Source organism: Barbus barbus, assembly GCF_936440315.1.
Source record: "Barbus barbus genome assembly, chromosome: 19".
In the NCBI taxonomy this organism is placed as follows: domain Eukaryota; kingdom Metazoa; phylum Chordata; class Actinopteri; order Cypriniformes; family Cyprinidae; genus Barbus; species Barbus barbus.
The window spans coordinates 31,644,913-31,661,348 of NC_136747.1; the positions used below are offsets into that span (position 1 = coordinate 31,644,913).

The 16,436-nt window shown below is 39.6% G+C and overlaps 1 protein-coding gene across 2 annotated transcripts; it reads left to right on the forward strand.

Moving 5' to 3' along the window:
* Positions 1 to 79: 79 nt before the first annotated feature.
* On the forward strand, positions 80 to 15,082 carry LOC306884943 (uncharacterized protein). 2 transcript variants are annotated; one of them, XM_079441202.1, is made up of 6 exons: positions 80 to 287; positions 5,358 to 5,462; positions 7,661 to 7,764; positions 7,838 to 7,991; positions 8,062 to 8,109; positions 14,476 to 15,082. In XM_079441202.1, the coding sequence occupies exons 1-6, from the start codon at positions 223 to 225 to the stop codon at positions 14,708 to 14,710; spliced, it is 711 nt and encodes a 236-aa protein (XP_079297328.1). In that variant the 5' UTR covers positions 80 to 222; the 3' UTR covers positions 14,711 to 15,082. The 2 variants fall into 2 exon arrangements, with proteins under 2 accessions (XP_079297328.1, XP_079297329.1); XM_079441203.1 differs by having other exon boundaries at positions 8,065 to 8,109.
* The last annotated feature ends 1,354 nt before the right edge of the window (positions 15,083 to 16,436 follow it).

A 16,436-nucleotide genomic window follows, 5' to 3' on the forward strand; every position in this document is an offset into this window, starting at 1 on the left:
GTGTGTGCGCGCGTGTGTGCGCGTGTAGTGTGGTGTAGTGCTGGAGCGGGTCTGTAGGCGGCGCTGTGGAGTGTAGAGCAGCTCTGTTCTCAGGTCTCGACGCCGCCGAAGTAAAAGCGACACAGAACCGCGTGGAGCGAGAAAGATTTCTGATCGGAATCATTCTTAAAAGTCATTAATATTTGGCCTTAACAAGCATAAAAGACTTCAGTTATAATCGTCATGTCTCGGTACATGAGACCCCCGAACAGCTCTCTGTTCGTCCGCAATATATCCGACGAGTCCCGGTGAGTCAAACTTTATTCATTCCTGCTTTCATAAACGTTCATAAATCTCTTATATTTCTCATTAATCTCTGGGAATAAACATGTTTTATCTGTCTGTTATAATACAGCATTTCTGATGCCTAACATTGCGTGTTTGATGGGTTTATTGTGTTTCGCGCCCATCGTTTTATTATCATCATTAATATATTAATTTAATTATATAAATATTTTCTTTATAAATAGCCATTTTCTCGTCTCTTGGGCTGTAATGATGTTTGATATGTGTACTGAATAACTCTTTGCTCGTTGTATTTCAGTTTAATCATCAGATATTGTGATATAAAGCTAGTTTGTGTTTGTTTTGTCTTCAATAATTAAAGCTGTTTGAGCACATTATATGATCACTAACTCCAGCACTGAACACTTCTTTAACTGAGGCTTTACAGCAGTGTTCTGGTAATAATAATAAACATGAGCAGGAATTAATTTCCAGAAGAGAAACGGCAATGGAGCAAAACAATCGTTAAATGTTAGTTTCACTTTCATTTCTGTGTAAATTGATATAAAGTTTACACTGTTAGTCACACAATGCACTAATGATGATCTAAAATAAAACATTTAGATTTTTGTTCGGGTTTGCAATAGTTTTGCACTCATTTATAATATTATATCGTGCATCTTTCTACATTTGAACAGAAGAATGAATATAGCTGCTTTCTTACAGCGAGTCTGCTTTATCTTCCAGAAATGGGAACATAATGAATTAGTTTCTATCGAGAGACGAGCCGCAATGTTGTGTTTGTTTTAAAGAGTTTAACTTGTGCTCCACTCAGAATATTGCTTTAAAACAGTTCAGTGTTTCATGTGTTTACTGTCTGCTTGAAACAGACACTTCACCTAAAAGATCCTTTTCTGTGAGTTAGCTCTCCTCCAGCCGTCCGAGATCCGTTTCGTTCTTCAGAAGAACAGTGAAGAGGATTTTAAGATGAAACCCTGGTCACTGGTGACTCATTAAATGTAAGTCGCTTTGAGAGCCAAAGAACCGATATCAGACGATACTGGATGAATACCTGCAGCTCCTGACGATATACTGCGGTCTTATGAACAGAAACGATCTGTCTTTGCAAGAAACTGAACATTATTTACAGCGGCGTAACTTTGCTTTGAAAAGTGGTGGGGACACCGCACAACTCGTTTTGCTATTTGTTTATTTAATAACCGAATTTACTTGGGGACTGAGTTCAGAGTTGGAAATGCACTTAATTTTCACTTTGATGTACACATGCATCACATTCACAAATATGTATAAACATCCAAATAAGCAAAACTTAACATTCACAATGTGAATGTTACGCTTTGCTTATCACAACACATCCAGGGTAGCTAATATCAATCAAAATACGCAAGATAGATATGGTCAACTTACCATTTCATGGTCAGCTCAGCTGCAGCGTTTTCATTAATTGCACAATTGTGTGTGTGTGTGTGTGTGTGTGTGTGTGTGTGTGTATTACGATTCATTCTACTTTGAATTACTTGCATATGTTCTCTTAATACCAGCCGGACAGCTTGCTAAAAGCAGGTGTGATCGATGCACGCGCTGAACATGGAAGAATCAACATTACGTCAAGAGTCAAGACAAGCCCACAAAATATTTCCTCATCCAATCAAATAATTTAACCAATCCTGAACTACGCAAAACCTTGTGTAAAACATGAATGAGAGTTAATTTGTGTTTAAAATGGTTAAACTACCTTTATTAATTAAATAAATGAAATTGTTTTGACATCTTTTTATGACGTTTTTATAAAAGCTCTATTTTTCCTCCCCCACCCCACATGTAAAGGCTAGTTAACGGTAAATGTTGCTACCTATAACATAAATGTTAAAACATCAACAAAATGTCCAAAAGAAAGTGTGGAAGTGATATAAGAAGCTTTTTAGTGAAGCAGCCACGCACAGTAAGTTTACTTTGCTTAACACGAAAACATATTATATTTAACTTACGTGAATATAGACATACTGTCGCTAATCATGTTTTCTGGCGGCCACTGCAGCGCGCTGTGATTTAATACAAAACTGAATTAAAGGACTATGAACTAAAGTCATAACATTTCCCCAGAATCAGACAAATGTGCCTACTGACAAAGAACAAGAACAGGGAGCAGAAAATGTAGAGGTAAGAGTAAGACTAAAATACAGTATTAACATTGTAGACTACAAATACATTTTAAAAGAGGTACAGGATCTGTAGACTATATAGGGAAAGGAAACTACATATCCCATGACGCATATCACGTATCTCGCGATAGTTTCACTACGAGACTTAATATTCATCTTTGAGGACGTTGAAAAGCTTCTGACCGGCGGAAAAATTTGTTAAATGAATGAATTAGATTATGAAAAGTGACGATTTGTAGATGGTCCTTTTCCTTTAATACATACCTTACGCAATCTATTTTTCAGTTACTTTTTAAAAGTGGTGGGGACAATATCGAGCCTGGTAAACAGTGGTGGGGACATGTCCCACCCGTAAATTATGATTATTTACAACATTATTACTGTAATCCAGAGCCTAATGTGGTGTTTCACATGTCTAAAGCATATACAGTGAATAAGTCGTTGCTACCTATACGTCGTGACGTATTGTCAAGTATGGTGACCCATACTCGAAATTGGTTTAACCCATCCAAGTGCACACACACAGCAGTGAGTAGTGATCAAATGCACACACACACACACACACACACCGTGAACACACACCCGGAGCAGTGGGCAGCATTTATGGTGCGGCGCCCGGGGAGCAGTTGGGGGTTCAGTGTCTTGCTCAAGGGCACCTCAGTCGTGGTATTGAGGGTGGAGAGAGCGCTGGACATTCACTCCCCCCACCTACAATCCCTGCCGGCCGGGGACTCGAACCCACAACCTTTGGATTACGAGTCCGACTCTCTAACCATTAGGCCACGACTTCCCCAGGGGAAGGGGGGAAAGGGACGTTCTCTGCATTTAACCCATCCAGGTACACCTGGAGCAGCGGGCAGCCATCAATGCGGCGCCCGGGGAGCAGTTGAGGGGTTCGGTGCCTTGCTCAAGAGTCTCACCTCAGTCGTGGTTGCCGGACCTGAGACTCGAACCCACGACCTTCGGGTTACAAGTCCAACTCTCTATCCATTAGGCCACGACTGCCCCCTAATAAACTAGTCTTCATCAACTTGCTCCATTTTCACGCACTAACTTTGTGCTTAATATATAAAAATTATTCTTTAGTATTTTTAAAGATAAACCTCTGATCAACTAAGTGTACTCAACTGTGATATTTTGGGACAACATGAACTAAAATGTGCTTTTAACATACTATCTCAGTATTTAAATATGTATTTAGTGACACTTGTAGTGCACTTGAACCCGTCTTTCACTCACTTCTCAAGTGCACTACAAGTGTGACTAAATACATATTTAAATACTGAGATAGTATGTTAATTATCTTCTCTCCTGAGGCCACAAGACGGCGCTTCGAGCAAAATATTACTAATGCACGTTTATTAAAGCATTAAAATAACACGACTATCTTTGAAAAAGTACATAAAGTTTAAAATAATGTTTATAAACCATATAATAATTAAGTTGCTTAAACAATTAGAAGCAAAAAAGCATCATGTATGAATGTATAGTTTAATACAAAGGACCGAAAACCAATCACAAAGAGTACTTTTTTCATTTAAAACATGAGATGCAGTGGGATGAGGAAAAACCACCATAAAGTCTCGACACGTTTTTTAAAAGTTGAACTTACAATAATTTTACATGCTTTTTAAACATACGGCTCTCTTGTGCGAGACACGAGTGCAACGCTGATATATGACCCTCTAGAAAATGTGATAAATATGTGTTCTGTGTGAACGGCTTGGGTTCAGTTTTGATGTAAACCACATCTTCTCTGCATTGATGTTCTCTTCCCGCAATATTTTGAATGAACGGAGACCCTCATCTAGTGGCTTCAACTGGATACGCAAACAAAAGCATTAAAATGCAACGACTCTTACCTGACGCACATCTAAAATTCAGCGTTTTTGCATTCGAATGTGTGTTTTTGACTTACATTTAATGAATGGAAGGAAAACAAGGAAAAAGCTTGATTGCAAGTAATTTATTACATAAAGCCGAAACCACTAGAATATAAATGGGATGTACTATTTACAACTGCTGGAATGAGTATTATAATAATAATAATAGAGAGAGAGAGAGAAAAAAAGAAATTAGAAGTAAAGTTAATGAAAAATTACCAAAACAAGTTTACCACTAACATAGGGAAAAGGAACTTGAGTGGCGCCCAAATCAAAGAACAAAATGGAACTAAATTCCCATAAATCTCCCCAAATCCCCTAACCTAACTAACAAAAGAAAAATGTTAAAGAAACCGAAAGCTTCAGCGTATCGACGCTCTAAGTTTCCTATTCTCACCACTAATAACCAAAGTACAAGGATGGCGCACACCACTTCCCTAATGTATCTAAACACTCATCATTGCTACGTGCAAAGTGTATATCGCACAATATGCTTACCTGTTCTCTTTTTCCCTAATCAAGGAGAAAACGAACCATAAATCAGATACACTAGCAACTAAGCGTTACACGCATCGAAACAAAGAAAAATGACAAAACCCTTCATTCCAGCAAAACAAAGCGTACACAGACGCACAGCACACCAATCAAGCACAAACGAGCTCCCCTCCCAAGTTCGCGGGAGGACCTTTAAACCAGCAGGGCAAAAGCAGATTGGATGAAGAGGACGACGTCACCCCGATGATCAGCGGGCGACACGTCCAATCAGAAACCTAAGAGCAAGCAGTAGAGCAATAGAAAAAGTGGGAGGGACAAGAAAGAAAACACACACACACACACCTATGCGCATAGCACGTAACAGCCAGTGACCAGGGTTTCATCTTAAAATCTTTACTGCTCTGCTCGTCTCGGATGGCCTGAGGGAGAGGAAACGAGCAGCACGTTTTCTTTAAGATGGCGGTAAGTATGTCCGCGGTTGGTTTGGAAAGCCAGCGCTTTGAGAGAGTAAGATGTTATTTCCGGTGTTCAGGCCAGAGGATCTGCGCCGAGAGTTCGGCCGATACGGGCCCGTCGCCGACGTCTACATCCCCCTAGACTTCTATTCACGCCGGCCCAGAGGATTCGCGTACATTCAATATCCTTTGACTGCAAGTGTTAACCCTTATCTCTCTGTTGTAGCGGCGCCCCCTGGTGGAGCCCGGCACAAAGACACAGTTAAAGAGCCGTGTAGAGTAGGACTAAAAGCCAAGTCGCCGCAAGAAAGACAGAAAGAGATGGCTGCTAACAGAGAGGCAGAGTGTGAAACGAAAGCAATGTAAAGCTCCAAGAGGCAAAGAGGCATTATGGGGCCGAGACGAGCGGCGGCGGTGTTTTAAAGAGCGTAAAGATGAAGGTAAAGGTAACTCCAGTATCCTCTGATTCAGGACACAAGCCTGTGTTCGTTTGTAGGGCTGGGTTTGGACACATTTCACCATTCGATTCTCATTCACAAGCTTGTGATTCGGTTTGATATTGATTATTTTGGATACATATCAGGTACAGTACATGCCAAATTTTCTCAAGGAAAAAAATCTCTCATCTAATGCTGTAAAATATACGAGAGTCAGTTGGTACTACATTACTATGATACTGAAGGTTATAATTGACTGATTTGTAGGCTATACAACTGCTTAAATTACACTTAATGAAGTTTTTACAATAATAAAGTTACAGTTACGTAATATTCCTACATGGTTTAATTTTTTTGAAATATAAACATTTAAATGGTGGCTGTAATAAAGAACCTGACAGATTTGTTCAAACATAAATTAAACATTTAAGAGCAGTAAAAATAAGGAATATGTGTTGATGCATAAATTAAGCAAAATGCCCCTCTCTACAGTTTATCTTTCTATCTGACTAATGAGTTTATGATCATGAATATGTTTTCCTGAGGTAAATGTGACGTTACGTAACCTTTTACAAGCCGTTATATTGACATCTTTGCGTGGCTGAAACACTGATTGAGCGATTACATGAGACAGGATACGGATTGTAAAGTTGTACTCTTTGTTTTAACTTGCCTTCGGATGTTTAGTCATGCTTATTTTGTGCTATAACTAGTATTAAAGCGGAGGAGATGCTCCGTTCACATGTGCTACAGCGATCTGTCACTCCAGATTAAACCGAATACTGCAATACAACGGACAGAATATGAAATCTGACACGTTCATATGAAAACTACCAAAGTACAATCTTCCGTCCATTTAAGGCGAGACACAATAAACATAAATAGTTATCGCCTTACTTACCCAGTTGATTGATTACATTGATAATTGCTATTTTGTTTTTTGTTTTTGTAATATTGCAAGCTTTCTAAAATGTTAGGTTTAAATAAGCAAATGAGGCATTATTTATTGAAATGTGTTATACATTGCATACATTTCTAGTACAAAAATCTGAGCACTGGATGAAGTCAGTCTCTAAAATTCTTGTTTAATTTTTTTGACATACACACAAAAACATTTGTAATATCTCATTTTTGTCACTCCATAATTCAGAAAACACTTAGAACAGAAAAAGCAATGTATCAAGCAAATTATATATGAATAAGTCCCTCTGTAAAAACCTTCAGGATATAGACAGGAATAAAAATGTAAAGTTTGGTGTGTGTAAGTGCTACTGAAGTGGAGATTTATGGCTCGGTGTAGGAGGAGAAAAAACTTGTTTTGAGAAAACGGTCTTTAAAAATATGTATTGTAATTGAAATGTATTGACACGCATAGATAAAGTGCTATAAAAGTAACACTTAACTGTTTTTTTCAGACTAGTGGTATGAAAACATCCAAAAGACACTCTTCATGAAAAACCAATAAGCCCAAAATCTCAAACGTGACCGGTGTATGTAAAGAGTTTTTGCCTGCAGTGTCTCCCCTTAAAGGAAAACAAGCCAGAATAATCGATTCTTGGGATTTAAGAATTGATATCGTTTCGTAAAAATGAGAATCGATTGAAATTGAGAGATCAATATTTTTTACCCAGCCCTATTTGTGTGTGTGTGTGTGTGTGTGTGCGTGCATGTTTATGTGGTTTATGAGGACACTGCCTATGTCCCCGTAATTCAAAAGTCTTAAAAAACATACTAAATGGTGTTTTTTTTGAAAATCTAAAAATGCACAAAGTCTCCTGTGAGGACTAAGTTTAGGTGTAGGGTTGGTGTAGGGCAATAGCACACACAGTTTGTTCAGTATAAAAACCATTACGCCTATGGAGAGTCCCCATAAACCACAAAAACCAACATGTGTGTGTGTGTGAGATGAACTCGTTCAGCTGGAGCCCTTAACAGCGCAGCAGGTTCGAGGATGTCCGGGATGCGGAGGACGCTCTGCTCAATCTGGACAGGAAGTGGGTCTGTGGCCGGCAGATCGAGATCCAGTTCGCTCAGGGCGACCGCAAGAGTGAGTGTGACCTGGTCTGAGAGGAGACAGTGTGTTTGGAGCGATTGTGACCGAGCTCTCTTGTGCTTCTCAGCGCCGGGGCAGATGAAGTCCAAGGATCGGCAGTCGCCGCGCAGCTCGCGATACGAGGACTACGATCGGCGCAGACGCTCGCGCAGCCGCGACAGACGCAGATCACGCAGCCCGTCTTACGACAGACGCCGCAGACGGTCCCAGAGCCCTAGAGAGTGAGCGAGTGAGCATTACACAGCGTCCTCACTGCTGCGGATCTGGACACTGACCTTGTGCTTCTCCCAGCAGGTCCAGAGCAAGAACACACCGCAGACGCAGCCGAGAACACGACAGGTACTCATCTCATACAGAGTCATGGACCTGAATTCTCATTATTATTATTATTATTATTATTATTTATTGGAGTGCCGATGTCCTGCGGAGTTTAGCTCCAACCCTGAAAAAGCCCTGCACCAGCCTGTAGCCCTAGTAATTCTGAAGACCTTGAGTAGCTTGTAAAGGTGTGTTTGATTAGGGTTGGAGCTAAACTCTACAGGACAGCGGCACTCCAGGACCGACGTTGCCTACCCCGATTTATACCATGGTCTGCCTGAATACTCCATTCTGATTGTTAATTAATGCATTTGGTATGCATTAAGACTCTTTAAAGGGATAGTTCACCCAAAAATTCAAATTGTCATTAATTACTCACCCTCATGTCGTTCCAAACCCGTGAGACTTTCGTTCATCTTCAGAACATAAATAAAGAGATTTTTTGATGAACTCCGAGATCTCTCTGACCCTCTCATAGACAGCAAGGATCCTAACACGATCAAGTCTCAGAAACGAAGCAAGGAGATCGTTAAAACATCAGGGATTCAACCGTAATTTTATGAAGCTATGAGAATACTCTGCACAAATAAAACAAAAATAACAACTTTATTCAACAATTTGTCTCCTCCGCGTCACCCTATATCACATTCTGGAGAGAATCACATACATAAACAACGCATGCTGTTCGTCAGCAGCACTTTTTCAGTGTTTTTTTAAAGAAGTATCTTGTGCTCATCAAGCCTGGATTTGATCAAAAGTACAGAAAATAAAATAATATTGTGAATTATTGTCGCAATTTAAAATAAGTTTTCTATTTTACTATAAAATTTATTCCTGTGATCTGCAGCTGTATTTCCAGCATCATTACTGCAGTCTTCAGTGTCCAGTGTTTCCCACACATAGACGAATCTGTGGCGGTGCGCCACAGATTAAATTCCGACCGCCACAGATTCAACACCGACCAAAAAAAAAAATCAATACCGACCGATACGTACCGATACGTACATATTGCGTTTCGTTATTCTTTTGTACGCTATTTAAAACACGCAGCGAATTCGTTCAACTGCATTTCCTTTCCCTGCTCTCTCTTCATCTCTCTGTCACTCACGCGTCTCTCCCTCACACACACACACACACACACACACACACACACAGCCCCTCCCCTCCGTGCACACCACATCTGTCTGGATCATCTGTGGAGAGAAGACGGCTGGCGAAAGGTTGGTATCTCGTGAACACTTTTAACACACAATCACAGATTAAAAAGTGCTATAAAATATTTAATATTCTGAATACAATAGTTTCAGTGTGTTGATGTTACTGTAAGTCCCGACCCTTAGCAAACGCGATTGCGCCTTCTTTAGAAAGTTAACTAATCGCAAGTTTGCGGTAAAATGTAGGCTAGCCTAGTTGGGTTGTCGAGGTCAAAACACAAATGTAGCAGCTGTGAATCAAATAAACGTATTATAAATTATGTCGTTTCTTTACTCTTACACCGAATGTTGTCCTTTAGGGGATCCAATCGTATCCCCTATCCAATCGTTCTTTTTTTAAATCCCTTGTCAAGAACTACAACGAATGACTCGTTTGGACTACAAAGTTGTTTCCCTGTATTTGTGACATCACAAATTTTAAATCCCGCCTACGGTAATTTGAATGGGTGGGGAGAACTCTTGGTTGAGCACTGCACGATTCAAAATCAAAACCCGGTGCTGGTGTTTTATATCACTGTATTTCTGATGGAAACCAACTGTTTTTAGAAAATTGTGGATGTCATTTTAATTTCATCTTGCATGTAATGTCTGATAAAGCAGCATTTGTGGGTAGAGCTCTGCTTTGTGTACAGCGTTACCGGGAAAGCTCGAGCTCTCCCGCTCCAACAGCACCTCCCGCTGGCAGAATTAATCTACATATATATGCGCCACAAATAGTGTAAGTCTGTGGGACTATGGTATAAATTCAACTGTATAACAGTTTCACTGCAATTCATGTTATAATGTTAGAATTAAAGAACAATAAACATAATACATATTACCATTGCACTTATCTGTACATAGGATGTCAACAGCTTAAAAATAACTGCATTGACTATCTAAAACATGATTTAGCCAAAACAACAATAACATTACCACTTTAATATATCTTGCAATATCCGTGCGATCCTCAATATTCTCGAGGTCTGAATTGATGTAGCAATATTGACGAACTTACTGCTTTGGTGCGGGGCAATACTGAAACACCGTCTAAGCCAGGGGTGCCCAATCAGTCGATCGCAATCAGCTGAAGGCCATGCTGCTAGATCGTGCTTTAGGTCATTGGTTCTCAACCAGGGGGTGTGAGATAAAACTAAAATATATTTAATAATGTTATGAATAATATGTTAAGCATTGTAAAAATATGTAGTCTATTAATAAATAACAGCACGACCTCTCTAAGTATTCTGTGATGTTCTGTGTTTCGGAGCAGCTCAAGACGTTTCTCATCGCTCTGTGTGAAATACAGACTGAACGGCGGCTCATAACCGCTGTATGAGAATATGATACGCAAACTACTGCTCTCGGCTGGATAAAAGAAGCCAGTGTCATAGTAGCCTAAAGATTTGAAGAACGACGATTGTAATCAAGGACACGCTGTGTCCGTTATAATGATGTGTAAACGAACCGTGTATGTGCGCTGATCACTATAACATCATATTTCTGCTTTAATATAGCTCAGTATATTCACGTAGTTGAATACAGCAAGTGTTTTATAACAGATGCTCACGTGTGTTGAAGTTTGTGAGGATCAGTGGTGTTTATGTGCATACGGGCATCAGACGCTCCAAACTGCTTGTTCTTACAGAGAAACTATTCACTGATGGCGTCGTGAATGGTGAATAATAATAATAAAACATTAGTTTATTTTCTTATTAAATTAGTACAATATAAAGATACATCCCAACAAGTCTTTTTAATTATTTGTTTAATATGTATTTTATCATTTATTTATTTTTCACTTGATAGATCTCGGTGAGTTTCTCATTTAAAAAATAGATCCCCACACAAAGAAGTGTGGGCACCCCTGGTCTAAGCTGTTAGCCAATCACAACGCACTGGGACAGCTGACCAATCACAACACATTTCGTTTTTCGGAAGGCGGGTCTTTATCACCCCTGGAACTAATCAAGCCTGGGGAGAGAGGTATTGTAGTAATATAAATTATGTGAAAAAATTATGTTTTTCGAAACCCCAAGCATGAGAGCACGTTCTAGTACACCCCCAAAACAGCATCAAGACTGTGTAAAAGAGCATAAAGGACCCCTTTAAGGTGTAACATGAGCCCACCTGAGCGACGCGACTGTCAGTCAGATTAATGAAGAGAGGAATACTTTGTTTTGAATTATTTAGTTTATTTTTGAATTATATTTATTGTGATTAACCTCCCGTTCTTGTTCACAGTATAATGATATTCAATCGTTGCAAGCGATCACGGAGAATAACTCTATTACGATTAAACTTATTTTTAGTTATCGTCTATGGGCTGGAAATATTTCTTTATTTGAACAACTTCAGTTTGATGCAATTATAGAGGATTGGATCATAAAGTCAGCGTGTGAAAAAAATGTTTAATACAACAAGTTTGCCCTAAACCTTTAATTTAATCCTTCTATACAGCCTTTAGTCATAATTAATGTTTTAAGCTTTGGCTAATTCTAATGCTTATTAATGTGATATGTTGTTTGTATAGTTTTCTTGCTGTTCTGTAATGAAATAATGTGATCAGACAGTAACGAGTTACCTATACTCTTACAGCGCTCCTGTTAAAGTCACGAAATACGCATCGGGAGATCTTGACAACATAGTCCTTGGTTTCATAATAATCAAGTAATTGTTATAAACTGAGATTGGTGTCTTTAGACGACGTATATGTGCTGAATTCTACATAATCCACAACAATCCCGTGCTATGGGCCCAGCATTGATCGAGGCTGCAGCAGAAGGTTTATTACGCTACTCTTTGAATCTTCTGCTTTTCGAACGCTGAAGTGTGATAAAGGCCTACACCACTTCAGGAAGTGCTTTTATCATTTTCATTACCTAGCTGGGGATGAGCAGGATCTAATCAATATTGACTACAGATATCGTCATGTTATTCATATCAATAATATGGTGATATGAATCCCTTTATCTTAAATATGACATAAATACACACAAATCAAGTGGAACAGAAAGACACGATCCCTACAAAGCAGAAAAAAGTTTAGTTAGTTGAAGCAGAAATTAGAGCAGTAGTCCTAATCATCAGCCGAATTTAGATCCTTTATTTGAAACATTAATAAAATATATTCTAGTGTGTTTGCTTTTTAACTTTGAATACAAACTTCTCTGCTTTAACTTTAACTGGTAACAGCTCCTGACGCGATGTCCTTCATTATACGCTCACATTAAAGCGTCACGTCTGGGTGCGTCAGCGGCGCTCGCGCTCTTTTAAACTCGTAATAAAGCAGTGAATGATCTGATGCTGATCGACAGAACAAGTTTATATTTAGAATACATTGCAATCACTCCAAAATAGATGACAACCGGGACCGCTTTGAAACTGCTACATTATTGGTTTAATTGCAGACGAGTGGCAATTCAAGTATATCCAGTGACCCATGAGGCTAGTGTTTCTGCCCGTGTTGACTGGACTACAGCGGATGCTACGGTTATGGAGGCCCCTCCTCAAAGCCCGGGGCCCTAGCGCCGGCCCTGTGTCAGAGAACTCTCAGAATACATCAGAAATATCTTCATTTGTGTTCAGAAGATGAACGAAGGTCTTACTGGTTTGGAACGACATGAGGATGAGTAATTTTAATTTTTGGGTGAACTATCCCTTTAAAGCACAGGTAGATCCAGGTCAGTTTAATCACCGCTCTGTGATAAAGGTCCCCTGAAGTGCGTTGAAACACGCAGCGTTATTCTGTGCGGGGACGGTATTTCAACTGAAACAGGAAGACAGGGCGGGGCATATCCAGCAGCCCTGCCCCCTTTTTAAAACAGCCAATAGCATTTTGTTTATATCTGCTCAGGCCAGAGTCGTTGAGCTCGGTAAAGCTGCATTTGACCGCCACAGTCTAATAGATTACCCCTGGATTCAATGTGAAACTCTTACTAAAACAAAATAGTGATCATAATCGTGCTGAGGCTGTGTAGTTATAAAGTGTTTAATATATACCGACTCGCGTATATGATCCACTGCATGCGATCGCGTCTGTTAATTTAATTGTTTATTTATACCGGAGAGTGAACTAACTCCAGGGTTCATTTGTGTTAACATGACACCTGTTGGAAACAAAAGAAGGTATTTTGGAGAATGTGTTTGACTGCTATAGTAGGGAAATACTATGTAAGTCAGTGGGGATCAGAAACTGTTACCGACATCCTTCCAAATCTCTTCTTCATACAGGTTTGAGTAAATGAGCTATTGCTTTAATGTGACTGCTCTCAATCACTCACTTGATGTAATAACTAGTTCTGTATTCTAAAAAAGAAAGTGAAAGTTGTTTTCTATACGTTCACTGTGTCTAGCTTCACTGTTTCAGATCGGTGTATTGTAGTGGATCAGTCGCTCACCGATGTCTCGTTCCTGTAGATTTCTTATTTCAACTTACTTTTCTTGGAGTTTTTTTTTCTTTGTTCTTCATGGTGGAAAATGTTACTGAAAAAGTCACAAAGTTGTATCTTTCACATAGAAATCCTGAAAATGCATGAATTTTGGTAGTTATGACTGGGATGATGTTTGTGTTAAAAAAAAATCTATCAGGGAAAGCATTTTTATATTTATATTTTATGAGCATTTTAAATTTCAAGGCCTCCAGAATATTTTGTTGTATGAATGCAATAAATCAAAATAAAGATCAGACCTTCTACTTTCAAACAAAAAAGTTGTTTTTTTTATCAACACTTGAATGTAGGTAGGTTTCATAAAATCAGCAACATTTTGAGCAAAAAGCTGCGAAAATCGCATTTTTATCAAGTACTCCATCTGCATCATATTCAGTGATATTATCAAAGCAAAGATGCAGTAGATGTCCTCCATCAGTATCTCAAAGCTTCTCAGGTCTTTAACACTTTCTGGATCCATATTTCTCTCTGAAACATTAGGCAGCTTTCATTTATATGCAGTTAGTGTTGATGATCACATTATTTTTCATATGCATACACTTACATATGAGATCACTGGTTTCTGTGTCTTCCTGGTCCGTGTTTTTGATCGAATGATTCTGGACTCATTCGGGAGATGTGTAATAGTGCCCCCTAGCGTATAACAGTAGAAATGCAGAAAATGCTAAGCCTTTTAATGTACGTTGTCTGTCTGTCATGTGACTCTATTCTAACTCTTCTGAACGGTCATGTGACTTCCGCAGGCCCAGACCATCTGCGCGCGACCGGAGCCGAAGCCCCGCCCACTCCAAGAGCAGGGGCGGAGCTCAGTCGCGCTCCAGGTCCAAGTCCAGTAGCCCGCGGGAAACCAGCCAACTCCACACAGAGAATCCGGATGCCGCTGAGGAGAAGACGCAGACACGCTCCCCATCTCGCTCCAGATCCCGATCCCGCTCCAGATCACGTTCCTGGGCTGGACGCAAGTCCTGGGGGCACTAGAGCGTCATGCCCATCCAAACCAGTCTAGGGTTTGTCGTTTGCGTGAATGTCTGCGAGTGACATCCGTCTGTCTGTTTCTTTTAATAAGGAGAGGAAATCAAACCATCGCCTGTTTTAGCACACACATCTGTTAACGGCTGCAGAGTGTTAGCATCAATGATGTCTTTACCGTTTAGTTTACAAGCGCAGCTGTCCAGAATGAGAGATGAAAATCGCCTCAATATTTTTGTATGAGATTTTTGTTTTAGTTGACCAGGAATGGCCATCCATTTAAAACGGTCTTTCATGAGTGTCTCAGATGTGTTTTATTGTGAAATCTGCAGGCTTTTTACATGTAACCTCAGAATGAAATAAATTACTTGTGCAGCAATATATTGTTGTTAATTTTCCAGTTTATCCTCTGATCTTGATTCCTAATCAATCTGAAGTAAATTATGCTGATTTGGCACAACGTATGCTTGTGGTTTTTGTTTGGAGTAATAATTACAAATGAATCTTACGCGTGTTGTGACTTTAGCCTTCTGATTGAGTTTCCAAAACTTAAAAGGAGTTCACCCTAATTTTGCCTGTTTTTCCAAATCTGTTCACTCTTTAAAATCAAGGTTTCAAGAACCGTTTTTGGTTCCCAAAGAACCTTTTAGTGATCCGTTCTTAAAAGAACCACTTTTAATCTAAAGAACTGTAGTACAAGTATAGTTATACTAAACAACATCCCATAAACCTTGAGTTTGCATAAATATTCAGTAGTATCTCTTATTCATGAAGACAAACGGCCCTTGAAACACAGTCATAAGACTAAACAAAATTAATAAACAGAACATAATATAAGTGACTAATCAATTAATGAATCAACTAAATGGATATAATGATTAAACATGAATGAACAACAAATGAATGAATAAATTAATATAAAAGTACAACACAAATGTATGGTTACTCTCTTGAAGCAAAACACACACAGGCTGCGTTTGAGGATCCTCAGATCCTTCACCGCTGTAAAGAACCTTTATTGATTGGAAATTGATGCCACAGATTTTTAAGAGTGTAGGACTCAAACAAAAGATTTCTGAAAACTGTTGTACGACATATCAAAGTGAAGATATAAACTTTTGCACTGCATGGAAGAAAAAAAAGCTTGTGCAGGTTTGGAATGACATGAGGGCAATTATTTATAGTCTTGCCAACATGTTACATGCTGTCATGAAATGCTGGCCTGCCACAGACTCTTCATTGTGTCCTGTGCTTTGAGGCCTTGTGTTTACGTCACGTGTCAAATAAATCTAGCCCTGACCATGTGACCCTTCAGCATTAGATGATCATCATTGCTTGCGTGTAAGAGAACAGCCGCTGCCAAATCGATGAACCTGCTCACACGCCACCGAATCCATCCCACAATCCACCGCCTCTCGGGGCTCCTGATTGGTCGAGAGATGCTGAAGCACCGCTCCTACGCTCTCTGGTCATCGACTGGTCAATGACGGGTTTAAAAACATCGACAGACGCCGACTTGAGGGAAAACCTTGATTGGATTCTGAGAGCAGTTCATGTATGAAATCGGACATGACCGATTGATCGTTAATTAGGATAATAAGCATCGACAGATGGAGAGCTAGTTCTTCACAGCGCTGTTGGTCACTCACATGCTTGAGGAACAGCAGAACCTGAGTCTCTTCAGTCAACAGCCCAACATCATTAATAAACCTAGGCCTGGTTTCACAGACAGGTC